Here is a 16,275-nt window from a genome sequence, read left to right as displayed (position 1 = left end):
CTGGTGCTACTCCAGCCTTTTTACAGGAAAAGGCTGAGGCAGTCACTAGCACAGCTCACCACTAAGGAATGCAAGTAATGTGCCTACAGTGCCGCAGGCTTGAAACAGAACCCTCCTTCCCATGGGCGGGCAACAGAGGCCAGTAACATCCAATTGCTCCTTGGGCAGACCCAGGCAAAGCTTCTACCTTTCACTGTGCTGTTCTGTGTGAAGGGTTTATGTGCAGTAAGATGACAGTATCACCAAGGTTGGAAGAGATCTCGAGGGTTATCGAGTCCAACCTGTCACCACAGACCTCATGACTAGACCATGGCACCAAGTGCCACATCCAATCCCCTCTTGAACACCTCCAGGGATGGGGACTCCACCACCTCCCTGGGCAGCACATTCCAATGGCTAACAACTCTCTCTGTGAGGAACTTTCTCCTCACCTCCAGCCTAAACTTCCTCTGGTGCAGCCTGAGACTGTGTCCTCTCGTTCTGGTGCTGGTTGCCTGGGAGAAGAGACCAACTCCCTCCTGGCTACAACCTCCCTTCAGGTAGTTGTAGAGGGCAATGAGGTCACCCCTGAGCCTCCTCTTCTCCAGGCTAAGCAACCCCAGCTCCCTCAGCCTCTCCTCACAGGGCTGTGCTCAAGGCCTCTCCCCAGCCTTGTTGCCCTTCTCTGGACACCTTCAAGTCTCTCAATGTCCTTCTTAAACTGAGGGGCCCAGAACTGGACACGGGACTCAAGGTGTGGCCTAATCAGTGCAGAGCACAGGGCACAATGACCTCCCTGCTCCTGCTGGCCACACTGTTCCTAATGCAGGCCAGGATGCCATTGGCCTTCTTGGCCACCCAGGAACACTGCTGGCTCATGTTCAGGTGGCTGTCAATCAGCACCCCCAGGTCCCTCTCTGTTTGGCAGCTCTCAGCCACTCTGACCCCAGCCTGTAGCTCTGCATGGGGTTGCTGTGGCCAAAGTGCAGCCCCTGGCACTTGGACTTGTTGAATGCCATCCTGTTGGACTCTGCCCATCTGTCCAGTCGGTTGAGATTCCTCTGCAGAGCCCTTCTGTCCTCTTAACAATTAAAGATCAATTAAATATCCAGAGAAAGTGAGCAGCATTTCCATAGCTACAGCAACACAATTCAAACCAGGAACATATTCAAGCAGCCCTATCATCATCTTCCTTTTCCCAGAGGCTAAAGCAGAGCAGACTAAGACCTGACCCACTAAGTCCTCTGCTACATCAGCTCAAGAATCCACTAAAGCTGCATGACAGCCAATTGCAGAATACCAAACCACAATGAGGAGCAAACTCATGAGTTCAAGTTAACAGATTTTCATATCTGCAACTAAGGCTTTGTCTTTACACAGCTTAGTTTCTTTTGTGCAAAAATGGCACACTAACAACCCATGCAACGTCCCAGGCTTGGGGAAGAGTGGCTGGAAAACTGCCCAGCAGCTAAAGACCTGGGGGTGTTGATGGACAGCCAGCTGAACGTGAGATGCATGCCCAGGCATCCAAGGTGGCCAACAGCATCCTGGGCTGATGAGGAATAATGTGACCAGTGGGATCACTTAAGTGATTGTCCCCCTGCTCCCAGAAGTGGTGAGGTCACAGCTGCAGTACTAGGTTCAGTTTTGGAGCCCTCATTACAAGAAAGACATTGAAGTGCTGAAGCATGTCCAGAGAAAGACAATAAAACTGGTCTGGAGAACAGGTCTTGTGAGGAAGAAGCATGGAGAAGAGGAGGCTGAAGTGAGAACTTCTCACTCTACAGTTCCCTGAAAGGAGGTTGGAGTGAAGTGGGAGGTGGGGGGTCTGTCTGCTCTACCTAGTAACAACTGGTAGGAAGAGAAGAAATGTCCTCAAGTTGCACTAGGGGAGGTCTAGGTTTCGTAATAGAAGAAACTTCTTCGCTGAAAGGGTTCCCAAACACTCAAATAGGCTGCCCAAGGAGATCACAGAATCACCAAGGTTGGAAGAGACCTCAAAGATCATCAAGTCCAACCTGTCACCACAGACCTCATGACTAGACCATGGCACCAAGTGCCACATCCAATCCCCTCCTGAACACCTCCAGGGATGGGGACTCCACCACCTCCCTGGGCAGCACATTCCAATGGCAAATGACTCTCTCTGGGAAGAACTTTCTCCTCACCTCCAGCTTAAACTTCCCCTGGTGCAGCTTGAGACTGTGTCCTCTTGTTCTGGTGCTGGTTGCCTGGGAGAAGAGAGCAACTCCCACCCAGCTACAGCCTCCCTTCAGGGAGTTGCAGACAACAATGAGGTCTCCCCTGAGCCTCCTCTTCTCCAGGCTAAGCAACCCCAGCTCCCTCAGCCTCTCCTCACAGGGCTGTGCTCAAGGCCTCTCCCCAGCCTTGTTGCCCTTCTCTGGACACCTTCAAGTCTCTCAATGTCCTTCTTAAACTGAGGGGCCCAGAACTGGACACAGGACTCAAGGTGTGGCCTAACCAGTGCAGAGTACAGGGCACAATGACTTCCCTGCTCCTGCTGGCCACACTGTTCCTGATGCAGGCCAGGATGCCATTGGCCTTCTTGGCCACCTGGGCACACTGCTGGCTCCTGTTTAGGCAGCTGTCAATCAGCACCCCCAGGTCCCTCTCTGTTTGGCAGCTCTCAGCCACTCTGACCCCAGCCTGTAGCTCTGCATGGGGTTGTGGTGATGATTGAATCCCCACCCCTGAAGGTGTTTAAAGAGCACCAGACATAGAGTTAGTAACAGCTGGATCTTCAAGGTGTTTCCCAGCCAAAGCAGTTCTGTGGCTTGTGATTCTCCAGCCATGCCTTTCAGAACATGCATTATTATTATTCAGTAACATGGTTTACAACTGCAGAATAGCAGAGTTAACACTCTTGTTTAGATTGCAACTTTTTGGTGTCCATGAATCTATATTATAGCAAAACCCACAAACAGTGATGTTTTAAGCACTTAGCAATAATTACTTCTGAATGAGCCTATGGAGGCAAATAAAAGGCTGCCTTTATTATGGTCTAATTTTGCAAGGAATGGGCAGTTTGCAGCTGTGAGGGAAAGGCAAGAGGCAGAGGAACCAAGAAAAGCCAGAAAGGGCAAGGAAGCTGGGTGAAGGGTCTAGAGAACTTATGAGGAGCACCTGAGGGAACTGATGTTGTTTAATCAGGACAAGAGGAGGGTGGTGAGGGGAGACCTTGCACCACACAACTCCTGGAAAGGAGGCTGGAGGGAGCTGAGGGATTGGGCTCTTCTCCCTAGTAGCAAGTGACAGGGCAAGTGGAAAGGGCCTCAAGTTGTGCCAGTGGAAGTTTAAATTGGATGTTAGGAAAACTTTTTCCCCCACTAGCCTTGTCAAGGCCTGGACCAGGCTGTCCACAGCAATGATTGAACCTGCCACCCCTGGAGGGTTGAGAAGTCATAGAGATGTGGTGCTAAGGGATAGGGTTGTGACCTGGCAGTGTTGAGTAAATGGTTGGACTCTATGATCTTAAAGTTCTTTTCCAACCAAAACAATTGCATGACTCAAGAAATACTTCAGTTTTCTCACTCCTAAGCAAGCATGGCCCTGCAGACATGTGAGTTTCCCAGATAACTAAAGCTCTTCTGCAATTTGCCAGCAAAACCTTCAGTTGATTTTAATGTGGACTGGAGTTGGAGCTTAGCACACCTTCTTACAAACAAGCTCAGTATTCTGTTAGTCTGGCACATAAATCCTTCTTTTAACAAACACAGTCTTCCAGTGTTGATGGGAATGTGAACCCAGGCATTAGCAATCACAATGTTGGAGGTTGGAAGGGACCTCCAGAGACTGAGTCCAGCCCCCTGCCAAAAGCAGGATCACCTAAGGCAGTCTGCAGAGAGGTACATCCAGGCAGGTTTTGAAAGTCTCCAGAGAAGGACTCAATCAAGATCTCCCAAGTTTACAGTTGTTTCTGTTGCTCTAACTCCTTTACAGGAACTCACACACTAAACCTCCCAATACATTATATTCCATTTCTTGCTCTACAAGGGCCGCTTGTATCAGGAGTCTAACAAAGCTCACCTAACTCCTTTTCCCATTGCAGGGCACTTGATTAACGTAGTGGCAGCAGTTAGGTCTCTACAGTGCTCCCAAAAGTTAAGAATCAGGCAATGAGAAGAATGTGGCTTGTGACACATCTCTTGGTTGGTGAGATTTGAGTTTTTAGTTGTAGGAATGCAAGTAAAAGCTTGGAACACAGCCCTGTGAGGAGAGGCTGAGGGAGCTGGGGTTGCTTAGCCTGGAGAAGAGGAGGCTCAGGGGAGACCTCATTGCTCTCTACAACTACCTGAAGGGAGGTTGTAGACAGGCAGAGGTTGGTCTCTTCTCCCAGGCAGCCAGCACCAGAACAAGAAGACACAGTCTCAAGCTGTGACAGGGGAGGTTTAGGCTGGATGTTAGGAAGAAGTTCCACACAGAGAGAGTGATTGCCTATTGGAATGGGCTGCCCAGGGAGGTGGTGGAGTCACCATCACTGGAGGTGTTCAGGAGGAGACTTGATGGGGTGCTTAGTGCCATGGGTTAGTTGATTAGGTGGTGTTGGATGATAGGTTGAACTTGATGATTTTGAAGGTCTCTTTCAACCTGATCTATTCTATTCTAAATGTGGAGCTAGATACCTGGTGTGAGAGAGGCTTAGCTCTTAAACCTCCAAAGAGCTTTCCTGGGAAATGCACTCATGTGAACTACAGCTACAAAACCCCCAGCAGCTGTAGAAAAGACAATTTGACAACCCAGCCTTATCTTTTAAAATATGGATTATCAAACAAAAATTGCAGTACTGCCTCTGAGAACCTGCTGAGGAGCAAAATTCATCTGCAATACAACTTCCAATCCACAGAAGGGCAGAGTCCCGTCTGCTTTCCTTGCAGCTCTGATTATTTCTGGGCAAAGAGCGAGGATTAGCAAATTTCTCTTTTGCCCAAGGCAAAAGAATGGAAGTTTGTGTTGCAGAGCCTGGATATCCTTTCCTCTGTAATTAAATTAACTACCAGGAGATTTTTCCAAAGTGAACCAGGTCTGCTGCAAGTCAGCCACACAAGGCCACACCTCAGTGACACAGCTCAGCCTGCATCAACATTTCTGTTGCGTTCACTATAATTCAATTAGTGGAAGTTCAGGTTTGTTTCTTTAGTTGCTTTTCCCTTCTCCATTCAGACACCAGCACACAATTGTCATTTTTCCCCAGTGGCTTTTGTAATCACACCACTTCTGTCAGATTTTGCTGCCTGCCCATATCCCTGCATTTAACTTAAGATAGCTGCAGGTTTGAGCTAACCAAGTTAGGGCTCTCAAACACTGGAATAAGCTCCCCAGGGAGGTGGTTGAATCCTCACCCCTGGAGGTGTTTCAAAGGTGCAGATGTGGTGCTGAGGGACATGGTTTAGCAACAGAGCAGGCAGAGTTAGATAACGATTGGACCTGATTATCTTAAGGGTCTTTTCCAGCCGAAACAATTCTATGATTCCAAGTGCCCCGTGCACAACCTCTCTCCAACATTTCTTCTCCAAAGTTCGGTTGTCTTTCCCATTATATCACTTCGCTTCACTTATTCTTCTCTTTTTCTTGCACGGGCATGTGGAACATGCTTCCACGTACACCGAAATTCATTAGGATCAGAAGAGCAGGGTAAGGCTGCAAACCCGATTTGCAGCAACACCTAGAAACCAGCAGCACAGACCGAGACCGCACACAACCCATTTGACACGCAAGTGTTTTGAGGATGCACTACGTATACCGTTGAACATAGAGTCAGAGAGGTTTCAGCCAGCTGCTGAGCTCCTGCCGCGGTCGCAGCCCCCAGCCCGCGGGTACTCGTTAGCGCCTGCAGGGCCAGCGCAGGGGCAGCGCAGCCCCCAGCCCGCGGGTACTCGTTAGCGCCCGCGCAGGGGCAGCGCAGCCCCCAGCCCGCGGGTACTCGTTAGCGCCCGCGGGGCCAGCGCACGGGGGAGCGCAGCCCCCAGCCCGCGGGTACTCGTTACCGCCCGCGGGGCCAGCGCAGGGGCAGCGCAGCCCCTCTGCCCGCCCAGGCCTCGCCGCCGCCGCTCCAGCCCGGCACCGGCCGCTGCCCCTGATGGACGATGCAAAGCAGAGCTGCGCCGGGCAGCCCCAGCCCGCACTTTCAGCTCCAGACACCGCCTACCCGAAACCGCGCCCGTCGGCCCGAAGGTGGCAACCCGATGGAGAACGCCGCACCGGGCCACCCTCACCGAGATGCGGGACCGGGCCGGAGGCAGCCCCACAAACACAGCGGAGCCCCGTCTGCCCCGGGCCCTGCTCACCTGCAGCTGGCCGGGACACCCCTGCCCCTCGAGCGCTCCATCGCCACCCAGTCCGGCGCCGCCGCTCCCCTTGGCAACGGAACTCGCTGCCGAAGCGCGGCGACACGGGCCGGAGGCGAGGCAGGCTGCCCGCCCATTGGCCAGGGCGCCTCGGCGGGGCGGGCCCAGCCCCGACCATGCGCACAGCCGGCCCCGCCACAGGCCAGCCCCGCTGCCTTCCCGCGCTTGCCTGCGGGCGCCCGGCGCTAGCAGACCGTGTGAGAAGTCACCGACAGAAAGCTCCTTGCAGAGCCGCCTATTCCCCAGGGAAACCCAGCCCCACGTACCCAAAGAAACACCCCGGCACGCCTCTGCAGTGTTTCTGAGGAGCACCAGCCAGCTGTTTCAGGGTTTATAGCTTAAACAATCTCCTCTCCGTCCTCCAAAGTAACATTACCTATTTGGATGCATCTTTGAACAGAATAAAACTACTGCTCCCACGACGTCAGAGGTTAGCCTGCCTCCTCGAGAGCTCGAGGCTTGCTTTCACCAGCACATCGGCAGCGCTCAGCCTCCCTCTCTCCTGCAGGTATCTCATCAGATGAGGTCGCTGCCTCCACGTCACCCTTACCCCATACTCGCGCTCAGGAGTGTCTGTAACCAGCACTGCTGCCGCCTCCCCTCTCCCGCGGGGCTCAACACCAAACGTCAGCTCCTTCTCTGGATGCCAGACCTGGCTGCTTTGCTTTGGCAGAGTGCTGCTGCATTGCTGGTTCCTTATGGAAGGCACCTCTGGAGTCGCTGTACCTGCTGGACTAAGGACTTCCAGCTCCACAGGCTGGGGAGCAGGTAACAAAAGTATTTCTCCAGTGGTCTCCTGACTGTGCACCTGGATGCTGGCTGTTGTTGCTGTCCCTTTGTTGGCTTGGCTGTCGGAGCAGTGTTTGTCCTTCCTTGAGCAATTTGGATAATTTGACAGGGGGACTGCAAATCCTTCTGGAGCCTCAAAAGTTAAAGGCAGAAATTTGCAGGCTGTAGTTTTTTGATGAGCTCCTCCTGCGTGAAGTAAACTGTGGCTGGAATTCTTAGACTGGGTTTTGTGAGGACCACAGTGCTGCTTCTGGTGGCCTTTCAACACCACTGACTTGGTTGTTTCAAACTGGGGGCAGACCTGAAAGGAAAGAAAAATACAAACTATTTTCTCCAGATGAAGGAATTCTGATTCTAGAATAGACTAAAACAGGTTGAAAAAGACCTTTGAGATCATCAAGTCCAACCTATCACCCAACACCATCTGATCAACTAAACCACAGCACCAAGCATCCCATCCAGGCTACTTCCAGATCCTCTGTCTTTCTTCCCAGTCAGATGAAAGTGAGACAATGGTGCGAGGGCTTCCTGCTGGCACTGAAATCCCACTCAAGCTGTACCTGTTTTCTTCTTTGACAGCTTAATTGATTTAATGAGTAGAAGGGCTTCAAGCTCGCAGCTCTGCAGGAGTATCTGGCTGCTGGGATGGGTGACTGACTTTGAATGCCTCTAACTCCAGGAGAGCTTTGTTTATTCTGGTTATTGGAGGATATAGACCCATATCTACTTTGTATCTTTCAGCGTTGAAAACTTGAGGTACCAAGCACAGATCAGCCATGGAAACTTCATCCCCCACACCTATCCCATTTTTCTCCCAATGTGGGTAATCTGGTCCATGGCAAAGCACATCTGTTGTTAACCAGGCTACTAAGCAGGAGTCACCTCTGAGCTTCAGTATCCTGTTCTCTAAAGAGTGACTGGGAGGCAAGTGAGCTCCTCTGGCAAATTACAAAGACCTAAACATTTGACTTCTATAGGAGTAGACAACTGTTGGATTCTTCTTTAACTCTTACACATTTGAGACATTTCAGAGCTGGATCCTGTTTCTTTATATGTCTCAGTGAACTACATCCTCAGTACCCCCAAACAGATAGAGGTTGAACTGAGAGCAATACAAAATCGTTTGAAGGATGTCCACTTAGCTCCAACGTACTTCCTGAAAACATCTTTGCTACAACCTCTGTATTCTGAAGTAACAGGTCACCCAAAAGCCACTTCTAAAATTGGTTTTCTATGGAAGATGGTCAAAGCTTATTTATTTCTATGTATTTCCCTGAAAGACTCTGAACTCTTACTCAAAACCTGTCAAACCTTTTACTACAGTATCCTTTACCTGAGCATCAAGAGTCAGGCTCTCTGTTTCATGCCATTTGTTTTTCCCTAGAGCACACTAAACTGGGTTCCAGCTATGTTAGCTGCAGATCCCTTTCAGCATTTCTAAGTTACTATATAATCCCTCCAAAACCCCCAAGTGGTCTGCTGCACAGCTGAACTGTTTGAATGCAAAGCCTTCATGCAGGAAAAGAGAAATGAGCACAGGTGAACCACTGACCAAATTTGAGGATACAAGTCCCTGGCTTGCACAGAATTACAGATGAGGGGGTTGAGTCAGTCGTCAGCAAGTTTGCAGATGACACCAAGCTGGGAGCAGATATTGGTCAGTTAGAGGACAGAAGGGCTCTGCAGAGGGACCTCGACCGACTGGACAGATGGGCAGAGTCCAACAGGATGGCATTCAACAAGTCCAAGTGCCAGGGGCTGCACTTTGGCCACAGCAACCCCATGCAGAGCTACAGGCTGGGGTCAGAGTGGCTGAGAGCTGCCAAACAGAGAGGGACCTGGGGGTGCTGATTGACAGCTGCCTAAACATGAGCCAGCAGTGTGCCCAGGTGGCCAGGAGGGCCAATGGCATCCTGGCCTGCATTAGGAATTAGGAATTAGGCCAGCAGGAGCAGGGAAGTCATTGTGCCCTGTACTCTGCACTGGTTAGGCCACACCTTGAGTCCTGTGTCCAGTTCTGGGCCCCTGAGTTTAAGAAGGACATTGAGAGACTTGAAGGTGTCCAGAGAAGGGCAACAAGGCTGGGGAGAGGCCTTGAGCACAGCCCTGTGAGGAGAGGCTGAGGGAGCTGGGGTTGCTTAGCCTGGAAAGGAGGAGGCTCAGGGGAGACCTCATTGCCCTCTACAACTACCTGAAGGGAGGTTGTAGCCAGGAAGGGGTTGGTCTCTTCTCCCAGGCAAGCAGCACCAGAACAAGAGGACACAGTCTCAAGCTGTGCCAGGGGAGGTTTAGACTCAAGGTGAGGAGAAAGTTCTTCACCGAGCAATTCGTTCGTCATTGGAATGTGCTGCCCAGGGAGGTGGTGGAGTCCCCATCCCTGGAGGTGTTCAAGAGGGGATTGGATGTGGCACTTGGTGCCATGGTCTAGTCATGAGGTCTGTGTTGATAGGTTGGACTCAATGATCCTCGAGGTCCTTTCCAACCTAAGTTATACTGTGATACTGTGACTGGTAGGGACCTCCAAAGATCATTTAGTCCAACACCCCTGATGAAGCAGGTTTGCCTAGATCAGGTTGAACAGGAGCACATTCTGGCAGGCTTTGAAAGCCTCCAGTCCAGGAGAGTGGGAAGAAAGTGGAGTCCAGGAGACTTAACCTCTCTGGGCAGCCTTTTCAGTGCTCCAGCACCCTCAAATGAAAGAAGTTTTTTCCTTATACATAGGTGGAATTTCCTGTGTTGTAGTTTGTGCTTGTTGTCCTTTGACCCAACCTCACCCTCTTGACACCTGCCCTTTAGATATTGATCAAGTCCCCTCTCAGTCTGCTCTTTTCCAGGCTGAACAGCCCCAGTCTCAGCCTCTCCTTATCAGAGAGATGCTCCAGCCCTCTCCATCTTTGTGGCTCTCCCTTGGACTCTCTCCAGTAGTTCACAGTTTTTCTTGAACTTGGGAGCCTAGGACTGAGCACAATACTCCAGATGAGGCCTCAGCAGGACAGAGGGGAAAAAGAACCTCCCTCAACTTGCTGGTCACACTCCTCTTAATGCAATTTTAGGCAACATGTATGGTAGACTTCACCAATGCAGGAACCTAGCAGCCAGTAAGAAGAGGGCAGCCAAAAATCAGTTGCCACTGAAACAAGTTACAAACCTCCCAGGATGTTCAATGGAATAATACCCAACAGTTTCAGTAATGATGACTTCAAATAAATTTCAGAACCTTTGTATGTTTGAAATTAAAGAGAGAAATACCAGTGTGGTTATTTCCACCTCTTCCAGACAAAAAGAACGCTTATTCACAGCAGCTATTTCACTTAGTGTTTCAAAAGCCATAGAGCTAATTGCCTCAAGTGTATAAAACAATCATTGAAGATGGGAAAAAAATCAAACATCTTGTGCTTCAAGGTTAAGGCAGCACAAAAATAACTCCAGGTCACCAGAAACAAAGGAATGGCTCATGCAGGTTTGAAGCCACACTTAGTGAGCCTGCCTTGGGAAGAGCAGAGCATCAAGCAGCAATAATCCTTAAGCAGAACTCCCCTAGGTGATGATTACAGAGTTTTAATCTCCCTGGCTAGATTCAATTCAAGGGAACACTAAGAACTTCTACAGGTGTATTAATGGGAAGAAGAAGCCTAGGGAAGGTGTGGGCCCCCTCAGAAAGGAAACTGGTGACATGGTCACATGTGATGAGGAAAAGGCTGAGGTACTCAATAACTTCTTTACCGCAGTCTTCACTGCAAGGGCCTCCAGCCACACTCCTGATGTTATGGAAGACAATAGCAGGGACGGGGAGGAAGAACTGCCCATTGTAAGTGCAGATCAGGTTGGTGATCACCTGAAGAACCTGAAAGTGTTCAAGTCCATGGGACCCCACGGGATACACCCAGGGGTACTGAGAGAACTGGCAGAGGAGGTTGCTGAACCCCTCCCTATTATATTTCAAAAGTCCTGGCAGTCTGGGGCAGTCCCCACAGACTGGAACAGGGGAAACATTGCCCCCATCTGCAAAAAGGGTAAGAAGGAGGAACCAGGGAACTCCAGGCCAGGCAGTCTCACCTCTGTGCCCGGAAAGATCATGGAGCAGATCCTCCTGGAGGCACTACTCGCTCAAAAGAATAGTGAAGAGGTGATTGGGAGCAGTCAGCATGGCTTCACCAAGGGCAAATCCTGCCTGAACAACCTGGTGGCCTTCTATGAGCAGGTGACAACATCAATAGCTGAGGGGAGAGCAGCTGATGTCATTTACCTGGAGCTGAGCAAAGCCTTCCACACTGTCCCACACCACATCCTGGTCTCCAGGCTGGTGACACATGGGTGTGATGGGTGACCACTAGATGGATAAGGAACTGGCTTGATGGCTGCACCCAAAGAGTGGCTGTCAATGGCTCCATGTCCCAGGGGAGGCCAGGGACAAGCAGAGTCCCTCAGGGATCAGTCCTGGGACCAGGCTTGTTCAACATCTCTGTGGGTGCCATGGACAGTGGCACTGAGTGCACCCTCAGCAGGTTTGCTGATGACACCAAGCTGTGTGGTGCAGCAGACAGCTGGAGGGAAGGGATCCATCCAGAGGGACCTGGACAGGCTGGAGAGGTGGGCACAAGCCAACCTCAGGAGGTTCAACAAGACCAAGGTCAGGGTCCTGCAGCTGGGTGGAGGCAATCCCAGGCACAAATGCAGGCTGGGCAGGGACTGGCTGGAAAGCAGCCCTGAGGAGAGAGACTTGGGGGTGCTGGGGGAGGAGAAGCTCAGCAGGAGCTCTCAGTGTGCACTTGCAGCCCAGAAAGCCAATCAGATCCTGGGCTGCATCAGGAGAAGTGTGGCCAGCAGGGCAAGGGAGGTGATTCTCCCCTCTGCTCAGCTCTGGGGAGACCCCACCTGGAGTCCTGCCTCCAGTTCTGGAGCCCCTATTCCAAGAGGGATGTGGAGGTGCTGGAAGGTGTCCAGAGAAGGGCCAGGAGGAGGAGCAGAGGGCTGGAGCACCTCTCCTGTGAGGACAGACTGAAGGAGTTGGGGCTGTTCAGTCTGGAGAAGAGAAGGCTCCCAGGTGACCTCATTGTGGCCTTCCAGGATCTGAAGGGGGCTCCAGGAAGGCTGGGGAGGGACTGCTCAGGATCTCAGGGAGTGATAGGACTAGGGGGAATGGAGTGAAGCTGGAGGTGGGGAGATAGAGGCTGGAGGTGAGGAGGAAGTTCTTCCCCATGAGAGTGGTGAAGCCCTGGAATGGGTTGTCCAGAGAGGTGGTTGGGGCCCTGTCCCTGGAGGTGTTTAAGGCCAGGCTGGATGAGGCTGTGGCCAGGCTGATGTAGTGTGGGGTGTCCCTGCCCATGGCAGGGGGGGTGGAACTAGATGATCCTTGTGGTCCATTCCAACCCTGAATGAAACTATGAAACTACTGTTGTATAGGAACAGTCTGCAGCAAAGAGGAGGGGGGGGAATCTTAGAATGCTGCAACAGTCCCTGGAATATTTTTCAGTCCAGAGCCCATCAGATGTGGCGTGATACAGAGAGAAGCTATTCAAAACACACAGAAGAGAGGGCAGGTTAACACAAATAATCCCAAAGTGAAAGCAAATCCTCTCTAAATTTGGCAGTGACAGGTTTAAACAAAATGCCTAACACCTCAAAATGCAACATTTGGGGTCCAGAAGTTATTTCAAGCAGCAACCAAATAAAACCCCCTCCAGCTAATGTTTATTGTGTGTGCAGTTTTCAGCTGCCATAGGAAAGTTTGCCTTGTAAGAACTAGTTTTTCAAAAGACAAACAGCCATACTCAGAATAAAAAAAAATAAAATAGAATAAACCAAACCAGGTTGGAAGAGACCTTCAAGATCATCACATCCAACCCATCAACCAATCCAAGCCACCCAAACAGCTAACCCATGGCACCAAGCACCCCATCAAGTCTCCTCCTGAACACCTCCAGTGATGGTGACTCCACCACCTCCCCAGGCAGCACATCCCAATGGGCAATCACTCTCTCTGTGTAGAACTTCTTCCTAATATCCAACCTGAACCTCCCCTGGTGCAGCCTGAGACTGTGTCCTCTTGTTCTGGTGCTGGATGCCTGGGAGAAGAGACCAACCCCCACCTGGCTACAACCTCCCTTCAGGTAGTTGTAGACAGCAATAAGGTCACCCCTGAGTCTCCTCTTCTCCAGGCTAAGCAACCCCAGCTCCCTCAGCCTCTCCTCACAGGGCTGTGTTCCAAACCCCTCCCCAGCTTTGTTGCCCTTCTCTGGACACCTTCCAGCAAGTCAACCTCCTTCCTAAACTGAGGAGCCCAGAACTGGACACAGGACTCAAGGTGTGGCCTAACCAGTGCAGTGTACAGGGGCAGAATGACCTCCCTGCTCCTGCTGGCCACACTCTTCCTGATGCAGGCCAGGATGCCATTGGCCCTCTTGGCTGCCTGGGCACACTGCAGGCTCATGTTCAGCCTACCATAGACCAGCACCCCCAGGTCCCTCTCTGCCTGGCTGCTCTCAGCCACTCTGACCCCAGCCTGTAGCTCTGCCTGGGGTTGTTGTGGCCAATGTGCAGAACCTGGCACTTGGATGTGTTCAATCTCCTGCCCTTGGACTCTGCCCATCTGTCCAGCCTGTCCAGGTCCCTCTGCAGAGCCTCTCTACCCTCCAGCAGATCAACTCCTGCCCCCAGCTTGGTGTCATCTGCAAACTTGCTGATGACTGACTCAATCCCCTCATCCAGATCATCAATGAAGATGTTAAAGAGGCTGGGGCCCAGCACTGATCCCTGGGGCACACCACTGGTGCCTGGCTGCCAGCTGGCTGTGGCACCATTCACCACCACTCTCTGGGCTCAGCCTCCAGCCAGTTCCTAACCCAGCTCAGAGTGCTGCTGTCCAAGCCAGGGGCTGACAGCTTGGCCAGTACATACCACATGCAAAAAGTTTTATGTATTCAAGTAACCAAGACCTCAGTGATTGTAGAGAGAATGTGCAGCAACTCAACAGCACTTATGTTTTAAGCAGCTACAGTGAATTCAGGTCTGCACTACTAATTCGGTATCCAGAACAGATGCTTTCTGCGGAGACATACAGGAGAAAACTCGAAGCCAGTTGCTGTGGCACACAAGGGGAAAGGATAATCTGTACCAACCCAGTCAGCCGAGGTGTTGTGATCTACAGGTTTTGTAGGAATACGTCTTGGATTCTTAGCTGAGGGTAGAGCAGCCTCGTAGCAGCGGACGGGTCCCTCTCGTGGCCTCTCAAGGAATACCAGCTCTGCCTTCGGCACCTTGGGGATGCGTTTCTTCTTTGGAGGCATCAACAGATACGGCAAACCCACTTTGAAACCTCATGATGCTTGCTAGGGAAAGTGGAAAGCACCCCAAGGAGATGCTAAAGGGGTCTCAAATCTGTAAAAGGCAAATGAAAGGTCTTGAAGACAAATTTATTTGGAAACCTCAGACCCTGTAACACATTTGTGCAGCAGGATGGCATCCACAGTGCACACACACTTCTCAGAGCATCAGTAAGGTTAGAAAAGACCTCAAAGGTCATCAAGTCCAACCTGTCACCCAACACTTCATGACTACTAGACCATGGCTTCAAGTGCCATTTCCAATCCCTTTTTGAACACCCCCAGGGATGGGGACTCCACCATCTCCCTGGGCAGCACATTCCAAAGGCTAACAGCTCTCTCTGGGAAGAACTTTCTCCTCACCTCCAGCCTAAACTTCCCCTGACATCCAGCCTGAACCTCTCCTGGCATAGCTTGAGACTGTGTCCTCTTGTTCTGGTGCTGCTTGCCTGGGAGAAGAGACCAACCCCCACCTGGCTACAACCTCCCTTCAGGTAGTTGTAGAGAGTAATGAGGCCACCCCTGAGCCTCCTCTTCTCCAGGCTAAGCAACCCCAGCTCCCTCAGCCTCTCCTCACAGGGCTGTGCTCAAGGCCTCTCCCCAGTCTTGTTGCCCTTCTCTGGACACCTTCAAGTCTCTCAATGTCCTTCTTAAACTGAGGGGCCCAGAACTGGACACAGGACTCACCACCAGTTGTGTTTGAAGCTTCATGTAGCTTGTGAAATGCACAGCAGAATAGATGAATACTCAGGAGCTTCGTTAAAGCTCATAGCCAAATCTATTAAGGGTGAGAGAGATGCAAACAACTGTCCCGAAGGAGTTAAAAGCTGGCCTTTAGGTGAGAGTAAGCCTTACCAGGAAAATGAGTTTCCCATGAAAGCACACATCTTGGACACACAAGAGAGGCAAACTCACACAGGTTTTCTTCATGAAAAAATCAGAAGTCATTTCAAAGACACCCATGGAACCATGGAATCATTTCGGGTGGAAGAGACCTCTAAGGTCACGGAGCCCAACAGCTCCCTAACTCTACCAAGTCTGCTGCTAACCCATGTCTCTCAGCTCTACATATCTGCATCTCCAAAACACCTCCAGGAATGGGGATTTCAACTGCACCCCCCACCCCGGGAGGCCTGTTCCAGCGACTGAGAACCGTTTCAGTGAAGCTTCTTCTAACAGCCAACATAAACCTCCCGTGGTGGTGCAACCTAGGGCTGTGTACTGTCATCCCATCACGTGTTACTAGAGGGAAGAGATCACTATCCACCTCTCTACAGCCTCCTCTCACGGAGCTGCACAGAACCATAGAGTCCTCTCAACCTCCTGCTCTACAGCCTAAGCAACTCGGTTTCCTCAGCTGCTTCTCACAAGACCTGTTCTCCAAACACTTCACCAGCCTTCTTGTCCTCTGGATCTACTCCAGCACCTCAATGTTTTTCTGGTAGTGAGGACCCCAAAACTGAACCCAGTACTCAAGGTTCCAGCACTCACCAGTGCTGAGAATAGGGGAAAACAAACAACTAACATTGGTACAGGAATAGTAGACCTAGTGACCAGCTATATCCAGTTAGTTACTAAGTATTTCAGAAACCAGATAGTTAGCTAGTGTGAACAACTAAGTCAGTCCAGTTACAGAATACCTTAGGAGCCAAAAGTCAGGAAAACGTCTTTCCCCCCAGGACCCAGTGCAATCCATAGTCCCGGGCTGTAACCCCAGCATACAGTATCGGTATCACAGTATAACTTCGGTTGGAAAGGACCTCGAGGATCACCGAGTCCAACCTGTAGGGCTGAGTCCAACACTGCAGGGCTGAGAAACC

At 51.2% G+C, this 16,275-nt stretch overlaps 1 protein-coding gene across 3 annotated transcripts in view; it reads right to left on the bottom strand.

Moving 5' to 3' along the window:
• Positions 1 to 6,811, bottom strand: part of TULP3 (TUB like protein 3) — a 35,270-nt gene extending 28,459 nt beyond the window's left edge. Inside the window, exon 1 of one of the 3 annotated variants that reach the window (XM_068166077.1) lies at positions 6,721 to 6,811. In XM_068166077.1, the coding sequence (XP_068022178.1) occupies positions 6,721 to 6,734 (14 nt within the window). In that variant the 5' untranslated portion in view covers positions 6,735 to 6,811. Of the gene's footprint in view, positions 1 to 6,284; positions 6,381 to 6,720 lie in introns of those variants that run through there. The other 2 variants (XM_068166078.1, XM_068166076.1) reach the window with 2 other exon arrangements.
• Positions 6,812 to 16,275: the final 9,464 nt, after the last annotated feature.

The sequence above is a fragment of the Melanerpes formicivorus genome, unplaced genomic scaffold (genome assembly GCF_026170545.1).
Source record: "Melanerpes formicivorus ecotype bairdi unplaced genomic scaffold, bMelFor1.0.p_v2 SCAF_96, whole genome shotgun sequence".
NCBI classification, from domain to species: Eukaryota; Metazoa; Chordata; class Aves; order Piciformes; family Picidae; genus Melanerpes; species Melanerpes formicivorus.
This window is presented reverse-complemented; position numbering and strand designations above follow the sequence as displayed.